The sequence below is a fragment of the Pogonomyrmex barbatus genome, unplaced genomic scaffold (genome assembly GCF_055798465.1).
Source record: "Pogonomyrmex barbatus isolate J1 unplaced genomic scaffold, ASM5579846v1 scaffold10, whole genome shotgun sequence".
In the NCBI taxonomy this organism is placed as follows: domain Eukaryota; kingdom Metazoa; phylum Arthropoda; class Insecta; order Hymenoptera; family Formicidae; genus Pogonomyrmex; species Pogonomyrmex barbatus.
Window position 1 is genome coordinate 7,496,738 of NW_028297099.1, and position 24,661 is coordinate 7,521,398.

The window sequence follows — 24,661 nt, forward strand, 5'->3', positions numbered from 1 at the left end:
AGCAATTTCGTGGAGTTCGGGTCGCGCGGCTGCGTCGAGGGCGACGAGTTAATACCGCGTGGATTTTTCCGATCGGTCGACGCGACGGCTGGGCGTCGCGCGGCGCGAACGCAGTCGCGGGTCGAACGCTGGCTTGACCAGACGCGTCCCACGGAAGTTCCCGAGCGCGACCGACAGATTGCGAAAGCGGAGCCTCAGAAACAACAACCGTCGGGCCGTAAGTAAACGCTATTGTGATCTCTCCTGGCTTTGCGCGGCGAATTAACGGGCGTGGAGTGGCGTGGGTGCGTCGAAACGCGTGCGGGACGATCGCGCGAGCGCGCGGCCGCGCTAATTCCGCGCGGCGAGCCGTCGGTCGGCCGCGTTCCGCGCTACCGCGGTCCCCGCGAGGAATCTTCTCGAGCTCCCGTGTCGTGTCGGGTCGTGTCTCGTCACGGGCGCTGCGCTAGCCGACCTCGTGCGAGCGACGTAAGTCGGTGCGTCATGTCGGTGCGTCGCGATGCGGTCTCGCGCGATGGGTGTTCCTCCGAATTGTCCGTCCGTCCGTCCGTCCGCACGCCCGCGCGCAGACGGACCCGTTTCCGTTCCTCCGCGGGGAGCTCTTTCTCTCGTGAGAAAGGGGAAAAGGCGAGGAAGTCGCCGCGAAGCGTCGTCCCGCGCGATTCGCCGTCGCCCACGCAACTCCCACGTTTGACACTTTAACTAACATGTGCGGCGGGGCGCGAGGGGGTCTCGGCTGTCGGAGAAGGGTCGTGGCGTGTGAAAGTTTGGGGGGGAAAAAAAAAGAAAAAAAAAAAAATGGAACGCGGTTTTTAAAGTCGAATTTTCGTTTTAAAGCGCGTGGTGGTGAGATGGTGAAAAAGGATGCGGGGCGTTTCTCTTTGTCGCACGGTCCATGGTCTTCTCGTGCGAGACAGGGAGCACGAGAAGAGGGCCTTCCCGCCGCCCTCCTCGCCGCGCGTGTCCTCCTGCCTCGACGAATTCCGGGATTAGTACGTGCCTTCGACGCCACGTTTCCTCTCGCGAAACGACGCTCGGCTGCGCGCGGGTTCGGCCTCGTCGCGCGTTCCCGTTAACGCGGATCTGCCGCGTGCGACGAGGCCGACTCGCGAAAGGCACACGCGCGCGTAATTCGTTATCTGGAAATTCGTCATCGCGTCTTTCCCAGAATTCTCGGAACTACTCGAGCAAGATCGAACGGCGTACTCTTTTCGACAGCCTTCCCCTTATCGCATTCGTGTGTCTGTATCGTTAATACACTGACAAGAGTCCCAGAATACTGATAATTTCTTGGAAAGCTGAATAAAAAAAATCGCAAAAAAAAAAATCTCTTTAATATTTAACGTTTTAAATCGTTAGTGGAGCAAGCAGGAGTCATTTAAATTCTGCGCAACGCATTTAAATCCAGAAGGGAAATTTAAAGGGACGTGGGCTAAAATTAAAAATATTGAAATTATTGAGAAACATTACATTCGCGCTCATTGTCGGTATTCTAGGGTGAAGTTTCTTCGCAAAATATAATTCTACATAAGCTTAGACGTACAAAATGATTTCCATCTTTTTATACGTCAAGTGTATGTTTTGTGTAAAAAGTGACATATAAAAATCTGGAAACCACCAACTGTACATTACTTTTATATATAGAAATAGGATTAGTTATATTTGATCTAATAATAGTAATTTCATTTAATAACTCGACGTCTGCCCCCTCCCGAACCTCGTCTCGAGGGGGTATATACACGAAGGGGTTAAGGCTCGGAATATGGCGAACGAGCGAGCGAGCGAGCGAAGGAGCGAACGAGCGAGCGAATTCTCGCCATTACGCGTCGGCTCTCCGAGGGAGAACGAGGAGATCGCGTCGCTGCTCCCTCCCTCTCCCCCTTTCCGGAAGTTCTGCCTTCTCGGAAATGCAACGGGCACTCCTTCGTCCGCGTCGAGCGGCATGCCTCCAAGGGGCACGCGTGTTTGTTACCTCCTCGTCGATCGATGCCGACTCGACTCGACTCGAGTCGAGTCGAGTCGCGGAGTGCCACATGCACACACGACCGACTTTGTCGAGCACGAGGGCAGGCGTGTGATGGCGTCACGCTTCTGACGTTTCCAGGGGGAGGCTTCGGGGCCGATGGGCGATTCTCCTGGCTCACGATCACGCCAGTCGCACATGTTCGCGCTCTCGAAATATTCCGCGCGAGGTGCACGTGAAAAAGGTACAACGCCGCGGCTGTGCATGCGTGCGTGTGTGGCGGGACGGGGGTGGAGGGAGAAAGTTAAGAATAGGAAATATACATTTTTCCACTATGTATTCCCCGCGTGCCTTTCATTGTTGCTCGCGATCATTAATCGGCGGGGCGCGCCGCGGGCTATTTTTAAGCCGACGCCGACGCCGCGCCGCGCTTCTAATCGAGTCGCTCGTGTCAGATCTATAATCCGCGTCTATTAATATTCTCCCCGTACGTCGGTGACTTGACAGTTTCTCGATTCGCGGCGTGTAAAGGGAAAGAGAAGCCGCGCACATGTTTCCCCGATCCCCCAGTTTTATCAGATGTAGACTGACTCTAATCTCGATTTAACTCTTTGCTCTTCTTCTTTTTCTAGTTCGAAGAATTAAGGAAAAGAATAGAATTTAAAGACTGAGATTAAAGTTAATCTACATTGGATAGAAATGGATATGGGTTCTTTGTATTTTTTTTTTTTTTTTTTTTTTTTTTTTTAAATGATAGATCGATTTCGAGTTTCTTCGGTTCAGTTCGGAAAGGACGACGGCTCCGTGAATCCAAACACGAGTTCGGATATTTGTAATAGAACGTTGAGGGTCACGCGTAACAAATTGAGACAATCCTTTGCTTTGCGACGGTATAATTCGAGTAAACTCGTAACTTGGTGATCCCCAGAGGGAATCACGAGTGCTTGTCGGCTCGAGGAGTCGGGAGGAGGAAGGGGGGAGGGGGGAGAATTCGAAGAATGCTGGAACAAAACACCTGGTTGAAAAACCCGTTCCGTTCCATTAAACGTGCGCCTCTTGCATGCGCGATTGTGTGCCGTCGCGGCGAAGTGCATCGCTACATATCCGCCTTTAAACGGCCGTGTCGGTGCACATAAGCTCGATCGAGGCCCCCTTTTGTTGCACGGCAGACTTGAAAACGCTTATCGGACTATGAATAGATCGCGCTGAATAGATTTTCTTTCAGCCGCTCGTTTCCACGAGGCCGTATCTAGCCCTACATTTGCGTTAGGCGCATCAATGAACGCGACATTTTTTTACAAGTCGAAAATTTCAGTCCTCATCGTCCTGATTTCTTCACGACTCCTTCGTTGATGAATTCATTTTTACTCCATACGATTTTAATTTGCTTCGACCAAACGAGGATTTAATACAATCTGCAAGATTCACACTTGGGCAATATTTCTAATTTTATAACTCGTTTTTGTCGTCTAATTTTCTTTTATATATTAAAAATAATCCATTACAAAATTAGCACCGGTATCAATCGAATCATCAGATTTTGAACAAGTTATTCTAAAAATTCCTCATAAATTTAAAAGTCTTCCTCTCGTTGTTCGCGAGTCTATTCTCGATATTACACTATTGTAAAGAAGTAGAAGAAAGTTTTTGCAATTGTAGCTGCAATTTTCTCAATAAAAAAAAAAACCATTTGACGTTTCAAGGACTATATTCTCTTTTTATAAATCTGTATTTTTTATTTATTTGATGTAGCAAGTATGTGTATATGCTTCTTGTTGTTTTAAATTAAATTTTCGAGTCTTTCCAATAATCTCCGAGATTAGAATTGGATTTTTTCTTCTATTCAATAATGTCAACAATGGAGCAGATGCCTTACAGATTTTTCTGATTTAAGGATATTTTTACAATAATGTTATCAATATACATATTTGAATGACTCAATTCTCGAGTGTTCTTGAGACACACGACGCAAGATAAAGACGCTTATCGACGTTATCATACTTTTTCTTCGTTTACTCGATTGGCCACTCACACTTGGTTTAATTTGGTATGCGCTTCAACGCTTCAACGACAGGAAACGCAAATTACTATATACGTTACACACACCCACATACACACACCCACACACACACAACACACACACACACATTTTTTAAACACAAAGTTTTTTGTATATGCTCATTAAAAGTAACTTCCTTTTTCCACTTTATTAATGTTTTACACATATATATATATATATATATATATATATATATATATATAAAACATTAATAAAGTGGAAAAAGGAAGTTACTTTTAATGAGCATATACAAAAAACTTTGTGTTTAAAAAATGTATATATATTATATATTTAATAATATTATATATTTTACACGCACGCGCGCGCGCGCGTGTGTGTGTGTGTGTGTGTGTGTGTGTGTGAATATTGTTAATTCTGATTTTGCATTTGTGAGAAAAATCTTTTCTATGGAATCTTTTCTACTCCATTACAATTTACTGTAATGCCCAATTCATTATTTCGAAGAACCATGGATCCGCTCGTTTTTTATACTCTTTATTGATGCTACGTAAACCAAGGAAGGGGTTGAAGGTATCTTAAATTCTCTTCATCCAAAGAAAAAATTACAAACGAAAATATTTTTTATTATTGCTGAAAAAGCTACACGAACAACTGATTGTTATCCTCTCGTTAGTTCCGGAGACAGTTCAAGTACGAGTTTCATTCGCTTATCTCTTCTGTCATCCATACCTGGATGACTAACCTGTTTATCTTTTTGTTAACTTTGAATTCACAAAGTCGATACGATGAAATATGCATGAGCACAGCAAGTCACTATCTTTCCTTATCTTTCCTCGAAAAATATAAACTCACTGTACATTTTTCCGTTTCGCAAATGTCATATCAAATGATATTAAATCGTCAAGTGTTCCATCTCTTATTTCTCCACGTAATTTCTTCGCTTATATTTCAATTCATTCTTCCTAGTCAAAGGAGAATATCCACCTTACACTTGCTCCATTTTCTAGGTATAGTGAGATTTCGTCGAAAACAGCAGGGGGGAGGGGGTCCACTTTCCTCTTATTTTCCATTCCCCATTTTTATTCCCATTATTCATTCTTGAAAAGGACGCGACTAATTTGGCACTTTCGATTGTAAGGCCACCCCGCTGGCCTTACAACTTTCTTGCGGTTGGCAACCCTGTCAGGTCTGTAGAGAGCAGTCGTCACGGCGCATCAGTGACGTGTCACGAGGAAACGGAAAGTAATGGTGTGCTCGACGAGGTGGAGGGGGAGAGGGAACGTAGAAGTTTTGCTCGCTCGCTCGTTCGCTCGTTCGTACGCTCGTTCGCCTTGCGTCATTCTGTCGCTATCTCTTTGTGCGCTGTCGTCATCCACCTTGTGCATGACGATTTCTCTCAAGGACCCCGTCGGCGTGTCGCATCGACATCCGATGGCGTGCGGCCGATCGCAAAAATAAATCTGACATCCGGTACATCTTTGCCGTCTTTCGTTCTCTCGCGTGAGGCCGAATCACTCTTCGAGATGATGATTTCGAGATTGGTCAGACGCTAAAAAAAGAGGGGGGGGGGGGAGAGAGGACAGTAAGAATTTCGTTGATTGCTACTAAAGCTGCACGTCGTGCAGCTTTAGTATTGATTTATCCACTTACTTATTAATCCGTCCGATTATGTGATTTTCCGTACGTTACTACAAATCACATTATATTAAATCCATCATGTCGTTCTTCATGTAGAATGTCAAGAACATCGACGGTAATATCGGTATACGGACGGAAATCTCATTTTATGGCTCTTTTGTAACGTCGCATTTTCGAGAACATGAACCGCCGGCTTTTGTACTCGTCGCGAATCCGGCTTTATTTGATTAATTTCGTTATTTCACTTGGCGATGTTAGCCCGCCTAACAGAGAGAGCAAAATTAATTCGCCGAAGCCCGGCGCGCAAACATCGGAACAGGAAAGTCCGCATTCGCGAAATTACCGGACGATTATTCACGGCATGAAAATATCGCGGCGAGAGAGTGTCTTTATTCTAAATTGCAACGCAAAATGGTCACGCTAACAACGCGCACATTCACGATCTCATCTTCCGTGGAAGTTGAGCATTTTTACTTTCGCATGGAAATCCAACACGCGGAGAGGACGTTCGTTTTAATGTTCGTAAAAAAAAAAATTTACATTATTCGCTTCGAAACACTACAAACATTTGAATCTTCTCTTTGCCGTTAGAATCATCGGCTCATTACGTTCTCTCGTTGGAGTTATCAATTGTCATTGTTTGCCAACACATTTTATCGTTCGTTATCGCAGCGATTCCTGCGCTTGCAAATGATCGTTCGCGAACATTCGCGGAATCGTCGCCGCGATCGACGTTGACTAAATAAGCGATGTTAATACGCGACGGCCGCCGTATCTCGGGGAAATCTTTTTTCGGAGTCGGCAGTGGATAGCTAAATAACGGGTAACACGGGCTGTAAATACGCGCTCGGGAATCGTATTTGCCAAGAGTCGAAGGAGAGCCAGCCGTGGCCGCGGCCGCGGCCGCAGCGGAGAGACGCGACAAGACAAAGGCACATCCTCGGTCGTGCCTCGCCGTCATTGGTTTTTTTCATTTAATTATCTCGCGAATACCGACACGTGCGCGCTCCTGTAATCCTGACCTCGCGGATAGCACGGCGATACCCGGCTACAGCTCACGTGGAATTCTTTTTTCTCTCTTCTCTATCTTTCTCCCCCCCCTCCCCCCCCCCCTCAACGTGTCGCCGCCGGTTAATCGTTTCTGCGCGTCGTGATTTAATACGCGAGACATGCTTATGAAGCAGATGCAAATGAATACCTCGAGCAAAAGCTCGAAGGTCGGCCGTTTTAGCGACCGCGATCGACGACGCGCGTGATTCGTGGATTTTTGAAATTTCCGATCCGGAGATGGACCCCGTCGGAGTTTGCACGGAATCATACCGCCATGTCGTGTGGCATGCGGCGGATGCGTGATACTCCGCGAGCCCGTCGTTTCAAAGTTCGGTAACACAAAGTCCGACGCGCCGGCGATTTCGCCGTGTCACGTTGACGAGCGTTTCCGACGTTCGCATTTAGGGCAACCTCTTTCCTCGATTTTCACATCTCGTGACTTTCGCAAATTTGTTTCGCAAATCTTTTTAACACGTCGACTCGTTTGTTTTTTTCCTTCTCTCTCTCTCTCTCTCTCTCTCTCCCCCCCCCCCTTTCACCATCTCTGTCTCTCCAGCGGTATTCAAGCTCGCGCTGCTCGCGGATGCGGCCGTGAGAGACCGGATATTTTCATTGCGCGTTTAGACAGGCTACGTACGCAATCCGTCAAGTCGAAACCAAATGTTTAGAATGCTATTTTCGTAAAAGGCCAGCCTTGCGCTCTCGTTATATACATTTAACGCTAAACGCTGCCGTCGATTTCTCTCTCGTTACGAACGGCGTACGGCCGGTTCGAGAAGCCTGCGCGAAGCCTGCGCCAATTTACGCTTGACGGTCTCGTAATACTACGGAAGTCTAATTATACATAAATTATCGATCGATTGGATTATCAAGACCCGGTTTCTCTCGCGAGATACGAACTCTTTTCACAACGTGTCACAACCCGATCCTGATCGCGATTTACTCGTTTCCCACGTCGAATCCACCTCCCCGAGAAAGGTTCGCTCCCTTAATTACGGGATATGCAAATTACAGTTACGCGACCGTTATTTATATCGCTTTTTGCCGATCGTCCTAATCCGAGCGCTTTTCGGACACCCGGTAGAGACGGCCGGACGGGCACGACCTCCGTCGAGCAGCCCGGCGAAGTCATCCGACCTCGGCCGAACGACGACGAGGTTCGCGAGATGATCGGTCGGAGGGAGTTAGGAGAAGAGGGTTCGTTGACCGTCTGACCGTGAGCCGCGCCCCACATACGCTCCCCTTCGACATTCCCCCTCGCCCCATGGGTTTCGATCGTTTTGTTCTCGGACGGGCGGACGGGCAGGCCGGGCGAGCAAGCGAGGCAGGCGAGCAAGATCAAAGCCGTCTTCTTCCCCGGGGAAAGAAAAGGTCCTTGCCTCGTCTCCGCGCGCGCGGAAGGCCTTGCGAAGGCTACAGGGTGTCCCGAAACCATCGAACCTCATTCCTTCCTCGTCCGCGGGCGCGCTTCTTCAGTGACCGTGATCTTGAGACGGTTCTCTCTTGACTTCGTTTCCGGACGGAAGATTTTTCCTTCGATCTAAAGCTGCCATCCAATTTTTTTTCGGTTTCTTTCTCTTCTATTATCGCCTTGGAAAGAGCGTAACGACTGGTCGACTCACTGGTTGATTCACGAAACGTCGTCCCGCTTGATGATTTTATCCTTGAATCACTTGGCCCGAGTGCGTTCACCGTAGGATCTCGCGTGCACCATTTATCGAGCGCGCAAGTAGAACCTTCTCTAAAATTGCGCTCGCATGCGCAATTACGATTGTAAACGGCACATATGGGTCACGGTAGCGATGAAAGGAATGTCCTCGAAATATTATTGAACGAGTTCATTGCAACGGCACACGTCGGCCGAAGCGATAGGCCGTGTTTGCGATCGTTTTTTATTTTCTTTTACACAAAGAAAAGAGAAACGAGAGAGAGAGAGAGAGAGAGAGAGAGAGAGAGAGAGAGAGAGAGAGAGAGAGAGAGAGAGAGAGTTAAAAGACTGCGGACGCGCTTTTAGATTACGTTTAAAATTGCAAATTTTAAGTAGAAGACTAATTTGAATATTAAGATTCGGGACACGTGAGTCAGGAGATTGCCAAGTCTGAAATAATTTTTATACACATATATATATATATATAAAATACACATTTGAGATAAATTAATTATAATTAATATTTGTAAGCAATATTTGAGATAAATGCGTGGAATTTTTAAATTAACATACGTCGTAATTTTTGCAGCTTCCTCAAGGAAGATCTGTGTGCTGTGATTTATCACTAAGGGGGCCAAAACACGCGCAACAACGGACAACCCCACAGGACCGGGGGGTGCTTCTCGTGTCTCGGGAGGAAGGTCAGGGTCCATCAAGTTACCTTGGCAGTAGCGCAAACATAAAACAATACAAACGCGAGAAAGCGATTACTTATTACATCAGCACAAATCGTTGCGTTGCTACTTGTGACACTGACATTAGAAAAATTCGATGCCTTCCAGGGACGATATTCGCTCCCTATCCACTGAGCAACGCTGGATCCCTCCTTCAACTGTTAGACGCGATGCACTCACCCCAGAAAGCCGAAATGATCTCATCTTTAGAAAGGTGCGGGGTATTCTTAACAAGCTCACACCGGAAAAATTCGCAAAGCTGAGCAACGACCTGCTCAACGTTGAGCTTAATTCCCATGTGATTCTCAAGGGTGTTATTTTCTTGGTACGTACAACAAGTGTTGCATTAAACGTAGGATAACGATACTCAATGTACATGATATAACGATTCGTCAATTGATGTTTCAGATCTTCGAAAAAGCACTTGATGAACCCAAGTACAGTTCTATGTACGCACGGCTGTGCAAACAGCTGTCTGACGAAGCCGCAAACTTTGAACCCCGTAAACCGATCGATGAAAGTCAAAAAGGCCAGAGCACATTTAGAGTTCTTTTACTTAACAAGTGCAAAGACGAGTTCGAAAATCGTTCAAAAGCAAGCGAGGCATTCGAGAATCAGGATGAGCTTGGTCCCGAAGAAGAAGAGCGCCGGCAGGTGGCCAAGCGCAAGATGCTTGGTAACATCAAATTCATTGGGGAGCTCGGTAAGCTGGGCATCGTGTCGGAGCCGATTTTACATCGTTGCATCCAGCAGTTGCTGGAGAAGAAAAGGCGAGGGGGATCCCGGGGGGACGCGGCGGAGGATATCGAGTGCCTCTGCCAGATTATGCGTACCTGCGGCCGTATCCTTGACTCGGATAAGGGCCGCGGACTCATGGATCAATACTTCAAACGTATGAACTCTCTGGCAGAGAGTAGGGATCTTCCTCTACGCATCAAATTTATGCTGCGTGATGTGATTGAATTACGCCGTGATGATTGGAAACCGCGCAAGGCCACGAGCACCGAAGGCCCGATGCCGATTAATCAGATCCGCAATGATAATGAGGAGCCGTCGCGGGGAAATGGTTTCCACAGAGGACGAGAGGACCGCCTCGGTGCGGAGTTTTTACGAAAAATGGGACGAGGCGGATTAGACGTGGAGATGATGGGAAGTATACCATTGACGTCCCCCTCATTCGGTATGCCACCACCACCATTCAGTCCGAATGGATTCGCAGGGACTCCTGGTGTTGGTTATGGCCGCCATAATCAACGTAATCAGCCAGGAGGGGGCTACTATCAAAACCAGAGTCGTCATCAGAACAATTACGATGGAAAACGTAACCAGCCGCAACATAATTTACCGCAAAACTTTAATAACAGTGAGTGTCGGTTAATTTCATTAATTTTTTTTCTATTGACTAATAAACAATAGCGCCAAAATAACAATTCTTATGGATATTTGTCACTTTTTCTATTATAGATAGCAATAAAGAACAACTTCGATTCAACAAGAATAAGATGCTAATCGGAGGACATCCGGAAGAAGTATCTTTGAGACCCTCAGCTAATTCGATGATGTTTAAACAAACTAACATCAATTTGAACCTACCTCTCAACAATGGTAAATTTTTATTCATATCTTTGAATCGGAAAATTATTACGATTATTTAATAAAGATAATTAATTAAAAAAAAAAATAATAGATTTGTTCCCAGGACGAGGCTCAGACATGCCTCTCTTACGTACTACCGCTCTGAAACCCAGCTCACCTCTATTGCACAAAGAAACACCACCTGCTATCGTGATTAAACAAGGTCCCGTAGACAAACGAGAGAAGGCTAGGGACAGAAAAGATAAAGGACCGACACGAGAGGAAGTGTTGAAGAAGGTGAACGCCTTAATGGATGATTTCGCGTCCCATACAAATATACAGGACGCTCTGACAGCCTTTAAAGATCTTAAGATACCCGAACGATTCTTGCGTCACGCGATTTGCACGATGTATTCGAACACGTTGGATCGTGGAGACTCCGAACGAGAGCTCGCCGCCAAACTCGTAGTCGAATTGAAGAAGGAGAGCTTGCTTACTCTACAGCAAGTGAACGAAGGATGGAAGGAATTAGTGGCCAGTATTTCGGAGAAGGAAAGTACCGTGCCTTTGGTAGCATCCCACGTTGCCTTCCTGACAGCCAAGGCCATAGTGGATAATTTAATCCAGTTGACAGATCTCGCTTCGGAAACGGAAAACGGTCGTCATCATCCGCTGTTTCTGTTGACCCTGCAGCAACTCCACAAAACCCAGGGCAAGGCGAGACTCACACAGATTTTCAACAATAGCAAAGTGGATCTTATAAGCCAACTGCCAGAAGCGGAGAAGACGAAAGAACGTCTGGGTGAGATCTTGGAAGACCGGGAATTGACTTTCCTCTATCCTCTTCTCAGAATCCAAGGTGACATGTGGCGTCAATTAGAAGCCGATCCGGCGCCTAACGCTCTTTACAAATGGATCAAGGAGAAGCTGGATCCCCAACACCATTCTGATCCCGCATTCATTAATGCTATGATGAATGTACTTTTCAAATATATCACTGGGGTTAGTGAGACTCACTGAATATATTATTTTATTCCTATAGTTATATTTTAAATAATAAAACACGACATGCGCTTAATTTTTTAATTAATGGCCGAACAATTTTTGTAAATATAAATTAGCTTTTTAGAGTTTGTAAAATCTTTTTATATGTATAACAGGAGACAACATTGGCGCCCGGTGTTGATCCGACCATAAATCCAGACAAACAATTGCAAGAGAAGGAAAGTGCGTTACTGCAAAAATATGCACGCTTCATTCGCACATTCCTGACTACCATCGACTCGCAAGTTACGGCTCTTCATGCGCTTCAAGTATTCTGCTTCTCGCACAATTTTCCAAAAGGGCTGTTGCTACGATGGTTCATAGCACTATACAACCTTGAAGTCATCGAGGAGGAAGCGTATCACAAGTGGAGAGACACCGTTACCGATGCTTATCCGGGCAAGGGCAAGGCATTATTCCAGGTAAATCGTAAATGATGTTTTTTCAAAAAATATATCTTATAAATGCAATAAATTTTAATAATATTGAAATGAATCTTTTAATTATATAAATTTTAACGAATAATGTAAATAATGCATATAATTTCAAATTATAATGAGTCAAGCCATAATTCTATGTTCTCAATACATAATTATTACAATACATAATTATTTTGCTGTATGTATCATCGTACGATAGCATTGAACGCTAAAGTTATTTACGATATAAGTTGGTATATAATCATAAAATACTTCATAATGTCAAGTTGATATATAAATTTGTATGTTTTGTTTATCTTTTATGTTGCTATTTTATTTTAATAATAAAACATTATTTCATCTTAAATTTATTGTAAAATATATATTTTTTGCATTAGCGTGAGTTATCAGTCATATATGCGACTTGAATGGAAAATTGCTTATATTGCGGAACGTGTTAAGGGGAATTTTCCAGGAAAAAAAAAACAGAAGTCCTTCTGTCCTTTTCAATACTCCATGAGAGACAAAGACAGAATGATTGTTGTCGATTTATCTCTTGCTGGAAAGTTCCCAAGAATAGCATGTTTTGAAACTTGTTAATTATTGATTCGAGTCTCTAAGCTAATAACAAATACAAAGTAATTTTATTTCAACATCTTGATGAATTTTATTGTCTAATTGAATAATATAATTTGATCTAAAATGTAATGTAAGCATATTTATATTGTTACAGGTAAATTCATGGTTAACATGGCTTGCCGAAGCATCAGAGGAAGAGGAAGAAGACGACGAGGATGAGAAGAATTAATCGCAAGAGCCTCGAGAGCATTATTCAGACTATCTATGATTTGGAATAGAGTTTTACTATCTATATCACTGAACCATAGGAGGTTTCAGTTTTACTAATTGAGTTATCTCCATCCAGAATTGCAAACATCTTGTTAGTCTGTCTCAAGCCCTCACGCGTGGTTGAAAAAAAAAAAAAAAGAAAACGGACTTTACAATCATGTCTGAAAGGAATAAGATAGTTTGTAATCTACGAGTGGTATACGACAGACATTTCAAGCAAGACGTTTTAGAACTTTTTTTAGGTAATTAAATATCGGTATAATTTATAAAGTATAATATTGGGCCAGCAGATATAATCAAGATACTACGCCACTGTATGGTCGGTAAAGAAAGAAAAAAAAAACGATAAAAAGCACGGGAAAATTAATCTGGTCATTTTTGTGTTGTCCGAGTTTTTGTCTATTATTGTGCATGTGTCACGTTTTATAAGTCTCTTTTTGTTCGCGGCAATAAGTGGAGTCATTTGTTATCTCTGTGTACCAAGCATTACATTTATTATGAGGAATTATTACTATTATTATTATTGATTATTAATATTATATTATTAATTATACATAATTGATTATCAATAATCGAAATATATCTACATCTTTTTAATGAAGATAAGAAAAAGAAAAAAAAAAGAATGTCGAAATTAATCGGAAGCAAAGGGCCGTGACTCAGTAGTGTACGTAAACCGCAAATAGTGAAAGCACTTTCCTTTTGAGATAGGAATGAGATTCTTAGATCGCAATCTAGATACATCACGTACGAGCGTTATTACCGCTAAACTAAAGCAGAAAATGAGAAAAAGTGAAAACACCGTTTGCCGTGTATCTACTTGCTGCGCCATTTGATTCTAATAAGTACTAATTAATTACAGTTATAATAACAACCAGCAGCCAACATCACATCCATTTAACATAATAATTAGCGAACACTAGTGACACGACTAAAAACTCGTATTTAAAAGGGAAAAAAAAGAAAAATAAAATATGCCTTGGTGTAATTTATTACAGATGGCCCTCTGGTTGTTGCGTTGATGATCAATCGTCACCACCACACCTCACCTCATATTTCCCGCCTTTATGCACGCAACGATTTTTGATATCTCGCTCGATTACTACCGAATACAGAAAGATCGACAGTGCGCGCGAATTTATCGTCGCGCGTATCATCGATCGATGATGAATGAATGGAAAACAAGCTGCGTACATCTCCGTTGCATCATCGCCGTGTATGATTACAATTGCAGTTGATAATCTTCAGGCCAGCTCGAAAACGTCAATAATTAAGAAAGTCGGAAGCCCCGTGCGATGACGTGTCGCGTCAACTTTCGTTCTCTCCCTTCTTCGTTCGACGAAGACAGAACCTCTGTATATTTATACTTGTGCGCCTTTCTTTTTCTTCCGTAGTAAACGGCTAGTACCCCTTCCGTCGAACCTGTAAAACTGAAACTCATATGTAAAAATACTCGACGAGAGCCGAAAGATTTTGAGTAATAACTTTGTTGTCTATTTGTCATAAGACATATTGTAGATATATATATATATATATATATATATATATATATTCCTAATTGTTCCAACGATTTCTATGTAACTTTATCACCGAGACCGAAGCGTTCTTTTCTCTTCGAACGGCATCGCTTTTCTCTCTCTTTTTTTTTGGGGGGGGGTAAGAAAAAGAAAGGAAAAATGTGGGTAAGGTAATCAGAGCGTCGGTCAGTTAAAACTCGTTACCTCTGTTACTTCATCCGAATGTGTCATACCGTCATGCATTATTCACGAGTCAATTTTGACGACAGCACTCGGATACACGCGCATCGAACGTGCTTGCCTCGAGTTTTCCTTCGCAACCGATGCGACATATATAAATAAGTAGATCCGTAATGCGTCGACACACTTCTGTCGGGGGTTTGGTGATGGGACGTCATGTATCAACGTGTCACTCGCGACACGTCCCTCGTCTCTCTCTCTCTCTCTCTCTCTACTTGGTCCTGGAAAATAATTAATTAAACACTTGGATCGAACTCCCTGGTGTAGCGGTCTCGAGAAGAACGCCACGTCTCGCCCAGCGAAGATCAATCCGGATGTCTCCCCGCACGCGGGAAAAGAAAAAGAAACATTTGTAACGCTGATTGTAATACGCTTAGTGGACATTCGTACATCTCACTGTGTTCCTCGTCGATCGACGTTCGTATCCATTTGCCGAATTACACGCGTCATATACGTGAGTACGTCTCGCGTCTGTCCCGCGAGAGGGTAATTGCGGTGCGTGCGTGTTTGTACTTGGACTCTGTTAATTTATTCTCTCCCGGCCGTCCCCTTCCCCCCCCCTCCTCCCACGCGTAATTACACGTACAGCCTCTCCTCGATCGAACGAACCCGCATAACGCCGTATGATCCATGTGTAACATCTTCAGTATTATTTCGCGAATTGTCGAACCACGTTATGTAGAATCTCAGTGTCTCTTCGCCTCCTTTCCCCCCCCCCCCTCCCTTTAGATATTAAAACCGATTAAAAGAAAAGGAAGAAAAAAAAAAAGAAACAAAGCGTCTTTTATCTCTGTCAATAAAATCTGTTCCTAGGACTCGTTCGTTCTTTGTGTCTGCGTAACAATTGCGTCAATTGTACCTCCCTCCGCGCGCCTCGCGCCCCGAAAAAAATGCGAATTGCAAAGCGGAAATTGATCGTTTTCACCTCTTTATCTCCGCAGCAATTGAATTATTACTTTATCTTATCGGCAGCTATGAGCTACGCCGTTTCAGTCGCGCGAGATTACCAGGTAGTCGATCGATCGAGCAGATATCGGTGAAAATAACAGGGTTTCGTCACGCGATCACGAGGAAGCACTCGGGATAACGCTTATCATATGAATCGGAGGAGCCTTCGCTCGATCGCAGGATCGCAGCGTTTTCCCGTCCGACGTTGCGTAATTAGGCGTTACGCAACGTCGTACAAATCGCGGCGGCTCTCTTGCGAGTGAGGTAATACGATTCGAAATCAAAAACGGACGGAGGAAGTCGGACCTTTTTAATTCAATCTCTCAAGATCAGAGCGTCGCGACATCTCGAACGAGATTGTTCTGTAAATTTTTTTTGCCAAGCGCCGAGATATAGAAGATTTGAGAAAAATCGCAGCTGAACTTGTTGACGACAAAGAAGGATCGTTTCTCGTCTTGATCGAACGGCCAGCGATACGGAGAAACAGATGCCAAACTCGTTCGGGAGGCTGTCGCTACATTTATACCTGTAAATTTTGTACATTCGTACATTCGTGTCTCGAGATAAGCGGCTCGAATTCTAACGGCGGATCCTCTCCCGGGAGGCTCCTGGTCGATTACAGACCCGCTGGAGATAATCTTTCACGACGAAGATATCGGCTTCGTAAATCAAACAAGCGGAAAAACAAACGGAACACGCACACACAAAGTGGGTCACGTAATACATCAACGTAGCCTCGAAACGAATCTTTTTCCTTCTCTCAATCTGGAAATTTATATTAGAACTTGATCCGCTTAACTTGAATTTATGGTGGATGAGACTCCGTCAATTCTGAGTGAAATGCCAATACTGCCTCTTTCTCTTTTTTTGTCCAAATGAAATTTTTATTAAACACGGTTTTTCTGTAACATCGAGGACGAATTATAACATAAATAATCATCGTCGATCAGTATCACTTTTTCGCGCTCAACAATGAGTCTATTAGTAACACTGGAAGATAATAGAGTTTGGGGGATTCGAGGGCGGGAAACGGGGGGAGGGGGGGAGGGCGGCGGTGGTGACAGCGGTCTCTCTGTTCCCTCTGCCACAAGTGCATTTATCTTTCTCTCATTCTCACACACTCACACACACACACACACACACACACACACACACACACACACAGTCTTTCATTCATTTTCTCTCTCCCTCTCACTCTCTTTGTCTCTCATGCAATCTCTCACATATATTCGATTAATTACCGATTCATTCAGCTACACGAGGTTTTGGTATACAACAATACCTAACCTAGGTCTAGCCTAAATTGTAATTATCGTAGCGTGAAGCATCGTGGTGGTATGTACATACATCGCACGTGCGCGCGCTCGCGCGCACAACTATAATTAAATCCCGGGTTCGTCTTGCTCGGCTTCCTCTTTTTTTTTTTGCTTTTCATTTTTTGCTTCAATACGGTGGCGTTCGGTTTCCCGATATATCGTACACATATTAAAATATACAACAGATAGAGATAGAGGGAAGAAGGGTAATTGGCGATAAAATGTCGTGTTTAGCGTGCCCGTTATTATCCCGTAAACGTGACGACGAAGTCGTCCCGTTACGAGAAGAAAAAACAAAGACTTCGGAAAAAAAAAAAAAAAAAAAAAAAAGAGAGAAAAAATAAAGAAGAGGTAAACGAATCACCACCATCACCACCACCACCACCACCACCACCACCACCGCTCCCCGGCTCGCTCGTGCATACTTTTCATCGGTTCTTTTCTTCTTTTATTTTTCTTTTTTTGTAGCGACGCGAGTTTCCAGCCAGAAAATTGCAACTTCCACGTTTGTAACCGCATCTCGTTCCGTTCTTCATTCCCGACGACGACATCGAGACGACTGTTGTGTTTCCGGTGTACTTCGAGGGATGTATACAGATGCAGTTCCGAGGGCGAAAGCGGCGAATTCTTCAGACAGGCGTTGTTAAACCTCTTTGACCTTCTCTTTTCTCATTCCAACTCTTTAAGAGTTTTTATCAATTCTGACAAAAGTACATCAAGTTCGGCGATATCGATGATTCCTCTCGCCGCCGAAAATGCGCCTGTATCGTTGAGCTTGTTTGCAAGTTCTTTCTTTAGAAAATACTGCGCAGTCGAGGACGGCAAGCGGGCGCTCTGGTTTTTTTCTCTCTTTTTTTTTCCTTTATTTCCTCTTACACTCGGACATGACTGTATGGGGAGAGATGGTGGCTGCCGATCGAAAGATCGTGTGCGCACGAAGGGGCGAGACTGTCAGCTCCCAAAAGACAATTCACCTGGTGACGCACACGTCCGTCAGTCGACCGCTTTCCCACAGGTGAGCTGTATCGTGTATGTGTGCATATGCCAACGGTCAATTTCGAAGAACGCAGCGCGGGCTACAATTGTCCTGGATCTTTTGTCAAAACGCCCGCTCGCCTTTACTGAACGAACTTAATATGGAATGTACAAATTATCCTCCGTTTACATGTCATTAGCAGCGTACATATAATAATTTCTCTCCTCTCGGATGATCATTGATTTCCACCATCATATGTGTGTTTCTTTCTCTCTCTGTGTTTTCTGTGTGTCCTACTGGTACGTACGGTACTTCATCGGTTTTAACACAAGCTTCACATATACGCCATTACTCCATTGACACACGATGACGCCTTTTCGCGGTGATGGAAATGCGGGATCGGATGAAAATCGCGCGGCTAATCCGGCTGTCGACCGCTGGCCTTTGCGGTGTTAATAGCCCGGATTAGACGGATCTTCCTTTCTCCCTCTTCGCTCCTCTCCCCCATTTTCTCCACGCATCGTTGTCCATGAATAATCGTGAAAATGTGAAATCCCGTCGTGTCCAGCAGCCTCTTTCAATTTAACGACTTAACGCTATTGTGTGTACCTGTTGATCAACTACTCGCATTCATACTTTTTTCTGTTTTTTTTTTCCTTTTTACTAAAATCTCACGCACCATATCATTCTTCGTCTATTAATTTCTATAGCACAATCTCCGCGAGATCTTGTCCAATACATCCTCATCCTCATCCTCATTCTCATCCTCATCCTCATTCTCACTCTCTCTCTCTCTTTTTATATTACGCCGTTTTATCACACGCAATTACACGTGTCGCATCTACACTTACATATTTCTCTACTCCGATGATATAATTTCGTTTTAATTCTTTTTTTTTGTTTTTTTGCGTGATTCCTATCCGCGTAACTGACTTCTCCCGGTTGCATTTATAATATATTTATATATATATAATTGTGCTAAATATTCTTTTATCAATAACATGTTTTCCTTTATACACTCAGTAGAGCCGATTATTTTATCTGGTAATTCAATGTCGTACTAAGCTACAAATGATTACTATACAGTGAAAGAGAAATGTTCGACAATGGGATTAAGACAGGAGATCTTTTTCCTACATATGTATTTCCCTGTCGATCTTTGCTTTCCACGCTCCTTCTTTTTATCCGCTATACATTCGCAACAATGTCGAAATGTGCTGTGGCGCTCCGGTGTCGCGCGAAATCAAGAGGAAAAGAAATCGGCAGCACTTCTTCGGTCGCAGCAATTTCGATATATAATTATGCGGTTCGTGTGACAAGTAACGCGTGGTGTAGTTAAATGTCCGGACGCTAAATCGATCTTTGCTTTTGAGTATGATATTACAGGGGGACGCGCAGAGATGAGCCGAAATGGATAATTAGATAGGTATGCATGGAGTAACGTGATTAAGTAAAATATGTCGAAACAAGTTTTGTAGCATAATAATAATCGGGGAACGCTGTTGGTTGCAGGCGACATGTCTTGCATGGAGCCATGGCAGGTAGTAGAATGCCGCTACTGACCGTTTTATATCCACCTTTACACCTTGGTGTATAGGTAGATGGCGACGATCAGACCGTAGAGACCCAATACTTCGGCGAAGATCAGAATCAGGATCATACCGACGAAAAGACGAGGTTGCTGAGCAGTGCCTCTCACACCAGCATCGCCCACGATACCAATAGCAAAGCCGGCTGCTAGACCAGAGAAGCCTACAGCTAAACCAGCACCCAAGTGGGTGAAACCCCTGATAAGCAGAACGAAAATATCTTGGTTACAATTACAGAGTCATCTTCCCCCGCGAGAAGTACACAGCGTTTCACACTCTTTTGTCAGAACGATAGCGCGGATGATAAATACGCAATTACAACCATACTGGGGAGGAACGCTGAGCAGTCATACATAAATCTTTACTTATTTATATATTTATGTAAAGATTTGTGTAAGACGTGATATAACAGTAGATTCGTATATTTAATGTTATTTGAAATATACGTACGCATACAGATCGTAACCGGCTGCGGCGCTTCTAAGATTGCCGGAAATGAGTACGGCCACTACAAGACCATAAATGGCAATGATACCCGCCATGACAACGGGAATAATCGATTTCATAATTAATTCTGGCCTCATGACAGACATCGCTGCGATTCCTGTACCAGCTTTTGCTGTGCCATACGCTGCTCCCAGAGCTGTAAAACAAAATCAACAAATCGTTTTATAAACCGTAATAAGAAATAAAGCAATAGGAATTAAATGTTTTGTATACAGAACTAAATAATAGCGATAATAGTAGTAAATATAAAACGTTTTAAAAATATTTTAAATCTAATTAAAAGTGTTGAATTAACTTCTAGTAGAATAAAAATAACATCATAACCAAATTATATTATACTATATAAATAATCATCATTAAAATTTTCTTCCAATTTAATAATAAAAGGAGAAGCAACAAGCTTCTCCTTTTATTATTAGCTGTAACGCAGCAAATTTAATTAACGTATGTCGCAAATAAGATGTATGTAAGCCACTCTTTCTCTTTCATTTTCACCTTAATCGTTTCATAACGTTAATAAAAATTTTCCGATAAACATTCCCGAGATGTTCCTCTGAAATTCGGAACAATTTTATCTAATTGTTTAAAAAAACACGATGGTGAACCATAGGATATGAAAATTCATTTTTAGAGACCGACGCGGTAGATCTGTCTATAAACGAAATTTCGCGCGAATTAATTCTCGTGCCATAGGGGAAGTGTCTTGAAAAAAAAAAAAAGGAAAAAAAAAGAAAAGAACTCGTAAAACCTACACTAACGTAACGTCATGTGATTTCCGGATGCATGATGCTTATACTTGTTGACAGCTTTTCAGCTGTGCGAGCTGAAAGCGTCAGGATTATCGATCCGAGCTTGTTGACGATCCCAATGGAGAAACGACGAGAATAATTTTCACTTCCGAGTAATTTTTCTGTCCCCCCCCCCCCCCCTTATCGCGATATTTTCCATTTGTAGAATCCCGATCCACCTTGCAGAATCCCCGCGGGGATTTTGCAGGTGTCGTTGTAACATCGGGACACCAAGCCCAGCCTGGTAATCGCAGTCACATGATTCTCACGTTGGCAGTCACATGACAATCGTACAAGTCCCATCTCGTGAGTAGGGGGGCGTGGCAGAGAGAGACACGCAGATCATGCATTTTTTTCCTCTCTTTTTCTCCTCTGTCCTTTCTTTTTTTTTCTCTCGCGCTTTCGGCCCTAACGTCCCGCTCTCATTACCGTGGCCATTTAATCGTGGCCATTTAATCGCCTATCGTGAACCTTATCGTACACATACGAACGCGCAACACCTTATCGTATATAAATAAACATCTGGCGCTCGTGTGACCAGTCCGATGTACATGCGGTGTTGATAGATCAAACAAGTGGGCTATCTTCTCTCATCTTTCAGAGTTCGTCTTCGCCGGCTGACTTCTTTCGCGGAAGAAGCGAGCGAGGACGTAGAAGTGAAATCGCTTTTATCGGGAACACATGCGAGGCGACGACTCGTTATCAATTCGGGTGCTTTTGTCGGAATATATATATATATATATATATATATATATCGCTTCTCGGAAATCGAATGAACGAAAGCGATCAATTTCATGACTGGAGGTGAAGAAGAACTTAATCGATTGATTAGCGATCGATATCGATACTCTTCGGGGAAAGATGACGAAGATAATCGCGATCGCATTCCCGTTGACAGAAAGGCGACCGAGGGCGCATACGGGAAAAGGCATTCGTATTGATCTTCCCGACGAGTAAAAGCGACGCTCGCGGCAGTGGTGGCGGCGGCGGTGGTGGCGGCGGCGGCGGCGGCGGCGGCGGCGGCGGCGGCGGCGGCGGCGGCAGCGGTCCCCGGGGGTCGGCGTTTATCGCGAATTCGAAAAAATCATTAATTGTAAATCGATACGCGAGTAAAGAGTACTGTTTTTGCCTCGCAAAAGAAGAGAACGACCTGCACTTTCTTCTTATCGCGTGAGCCGAAACATTTGCGCGCTCCGAAAAGAACAGCAAAAGAAGAAAAAAACAAAACTCGCGCCGTGGCATCGAAATTTGCGTTAGAAATCAGCGCGAAAAACAACGAGGTGTAGAGAGCGCAGGTAAGGCGCAGGTAAAGTGCAGGAGCAACTCGGCGCTGTGTCGCGGGGCGAGGCGCGGCGCGAGGGGAAACGCGTCTCGTGACACGCACGAGGCGCACGCCCGCTCGCGTATTCCGTCCCCTGTCTGTCTGCTCACTCATCCGTCTGTCCGTCTGCTCACTCATCCGTCTGTCCGTCTGTCCATCTCTTTCCCGTCGACTCTCTCTTTTCCGAGGCTCGTAAAATTCTAGCGGCGTGCGGCCCGCCGCGCACGTCCGAGGTCAGCATTACGAAATAGCTATGCCCGGCCCGGCCGCGGCGGCTATTCCGCTCGTTTGCTAATAAAGCGCATTTCCCGTGGGGAGTACGCGTGAGCGTACTCGGTAGACGCGATTTCTTGGACTGCGTTTCCTCGAAAATTGCCAAATCCGCGAGCGAGAAAGAGAGAACCCGAACGAGCGTATAGAGGCCCAATGAAATAAAGGAAATCATCAACGGCGGCTGCGGGAGCCGATCTTTGTCACGAGATAAGATAACACGGGCGAAATTTTCATGCCGAGCTTCGTCATTCCGGTTCGTCACGCGGCTCGTGGCACATGATGTCGTCGCCGCTGCCGCTGCCGCTGCCGCCGCCGCCGCCCGCCGTCAGCCGCCAACGACGACGATGAAGACGATTACGATGACGATGAAACGCAAGACCCACGTACGCCCCGTGGAAAACGAAGCTCTCCCCCGCGTTTCTTCTCGCGGGAAGGATCGATAATCCGCGCGCGCCGCGCCGTTCGCACACAATTTTCGTCTGTCTTTACGCCGCACGAGAAAATGGCGTGGGCGGTTATCCGTACCTACGGGCGATGGGGACAACGGGGACGACGTCGACGAGTCGCGTCGACGTCGTTGTCGACGTCGATGTTGACGTTATTGCCGACGTCGACGAGCGACGACATGCCACATGAAGATTAGGCGAGCGCGCCTCGTGACCTCGTCACCACCGACGTCGCGAGCGAGCGCACGAATGAGCGAGCGAGCAAGCGAGATCACGAGGTGGCGATGGACAAACAATCGAAACTCACCAGAAAATATGATGGCAGAGGCGGCGCCCATAACGCCGAAGAACGGCGAGTACATTGGGGGGTCTTCTGCACTCATTGTGGCCTGGTTTGTCGGGTCTCGGTGGTCGAATCGATCGCGAGCAGTATTTACAGGTTGCACGGGGATCGGTCGCGCGAGATCGTCGAACGCAGAGCGATCTTCACGTCACTCACGTCGCTAAACTAGTGGCTCACTGTCAAATATGGCCTACCGGGGTACAGTGGCGCGGGTCATGTGATGAGTGACGAGTGGTCAACGCGGTGCCGTGGAAGGTGGCCGCTGTCGCCGTGTGTCGCGTCAGTCGCGCCGCGATTGGCCGCGCGTCCACCCCGCCGCCAATCGCGCGTCCCGTATTATCCCCAGCCGGCTGACGTTGGGACGGCCGATTGGCCGTATCGGTCATGCGCTTGCGCGTCGAGGCGAGCCATCGCGAGCGCGTGATACGCGTTTTCCCTTCGGTTTTTCGTCCCGTGCTGCCTTTTTCGAACGATTTCTTGCCGTGAGATATCACGCGAATGTCTTTCGCGATCGCGCGATATTCGTTCACCGGAATCACGCGTTTGAAATTTCGCTCTCTTGGACGAAATTGCCGTTTACGGACGGCGAGCACATGATTCGCATGTTTGAACTTCCATGTCAGCTGAGTAGATACGTATCGTGAAATTTCAAAGAGTAAGGCGAACTCGTGAGTATCGACGTGAATATCGCTGAGATAACGACACGAAAAAATATTATACACATTTTTTCGTTTCATGATAAAAGTTTCATATCGTATTTCATTGTTGTATTATATTCCATATCACACAACTTTCGCCAAAAATAATATTGTGGCCCTGACCTAAATACGCCATTTTATTAAAGAAACTTTCAACTTGGATCGAAATATATGGTGTCTCATAATTCACAAACATGGATGCGTATGATGTATGATATTCCATATCGATTGTGGAAAAAAGCTTTCCTCTTAATATATTTCGGTAGATTCGAATAACTTAATTATTCTTATTTTATTATATTATTTTTTATATTTTCGAAGAGTTTGAATCGGTGTGATTTAATTTTAAAATTTAAAATTATATAAGATTTTTTGAAACCGCCATTCTTGAAATATTAAATTGTGCAGTTTTTTGGTTCATTATATTCTGATATTTTATCAATTTTTGAATTTAATAAAGCAATATATAAGATTATTACATTACAAATATAAAATTAATAAAATTGTTCAATTTGAAGCTATTTTTATGAGCTGAATTTAAAATCCAATCGGGCTTAATCTGATAAGTAGGATTTTATCTGATAAGTAGGATCTTTGAATGCATTTAGAAGAAATACTTATAACGCCCTCTCGATTGGATAAATTTTAGGGTGCACCTCGACGGATAAGGGTGCATCTCGACGGATAAAGAAATAGCGAAACAGAACGGAAAAGACTGATGGAGGATAGCCAATCAAATTTTGTTTCTACTCCGTTCCG

General features: G+C 44.5%; 2 protein-coding genes and 1 long non-coding RNA gene across 8 annotated transcripts; 1 reads left to right on the forward strand and 2 right to left on the reverse strand.

The window, feature by feature from the left end:
- On the forward strand, positions 1-17,309 carry NAT1 (N-acetyltransferase 1). 6 transcript variants are annotated; one of them, XM_089070695.1, is made up of 8 exons: positions 3-217; positions 8,909-9,020; positions 9,162-9,378; positions 9,462-10,416; positions 10,518-10,658; positions 10,741-11,630; positions 11,789-12,094; positions 12,825-17,309. In XM_089070695.1, the coding sequence occupies exons 4-8, from the start codon at positions 9,501-9,503 to the stop codon at positions 12,897-12,899; spliced, it is 2,328 nt and encodes a 775-aa protein (XP_088926821.1). In that variant the 5' UTR covers positions 3-217; positions 8,909-9,020; positions 9,162-9,378; positions 9,462-9,500; the 3' UTR covers positions 12,900-17,309. The 6 variants fall into 6 exon arrangements, with proteins under 6 accessions (XP_011641226.2, XP_088926821.1, XP_088926822.1 ...); XM_089070696.1 differs by lacking the exon at positions 3-217 and adding an exon at positions 266-284; XM_011642924.3 differs by having other exon boundaries at positions 1-217; positions 8,909-9,378.
- LOC148937906 (uncharacterized) lies at positions 4,586-6,698 on the reverse strand. Its single transcript, XR_016137934.1, has 2 exons — positions 5,634-6,698; positions 4,586-5,532 (listed from the first exon to the last, which is right to left on the reverse strand). It is a non-coding gene; the product is annotated as an uncharacterized LOC148937906 (long non-coding RNA).
- Vha16 (vacuolar H+ ATP synthase 16 kDa proteolipid subunit) lies at positions 14,594-23,430 on the reverse strand. The gene is made up of 3 exons (XM_011642927.3): positions 23,169-23,430; positions 19,977-20,169; positions 14,594-19,724 (listed from the first exon to the last, which is right to left on the reverse strand). The coding sequence occupies exons 1-3, from the start codon at positions 23,242-23,244 to the stop codon at positions 19,517-19,519; spliced, it is 477 nt and encodes a 158-aa protein (XP_011641229.1). The 5' UTR covers positions 23,245-23,430; the 3' UTR covers positions 14,594-19,516.
- Positions 23,431-24,661: the final 1,231 nt, after the last annotated feature.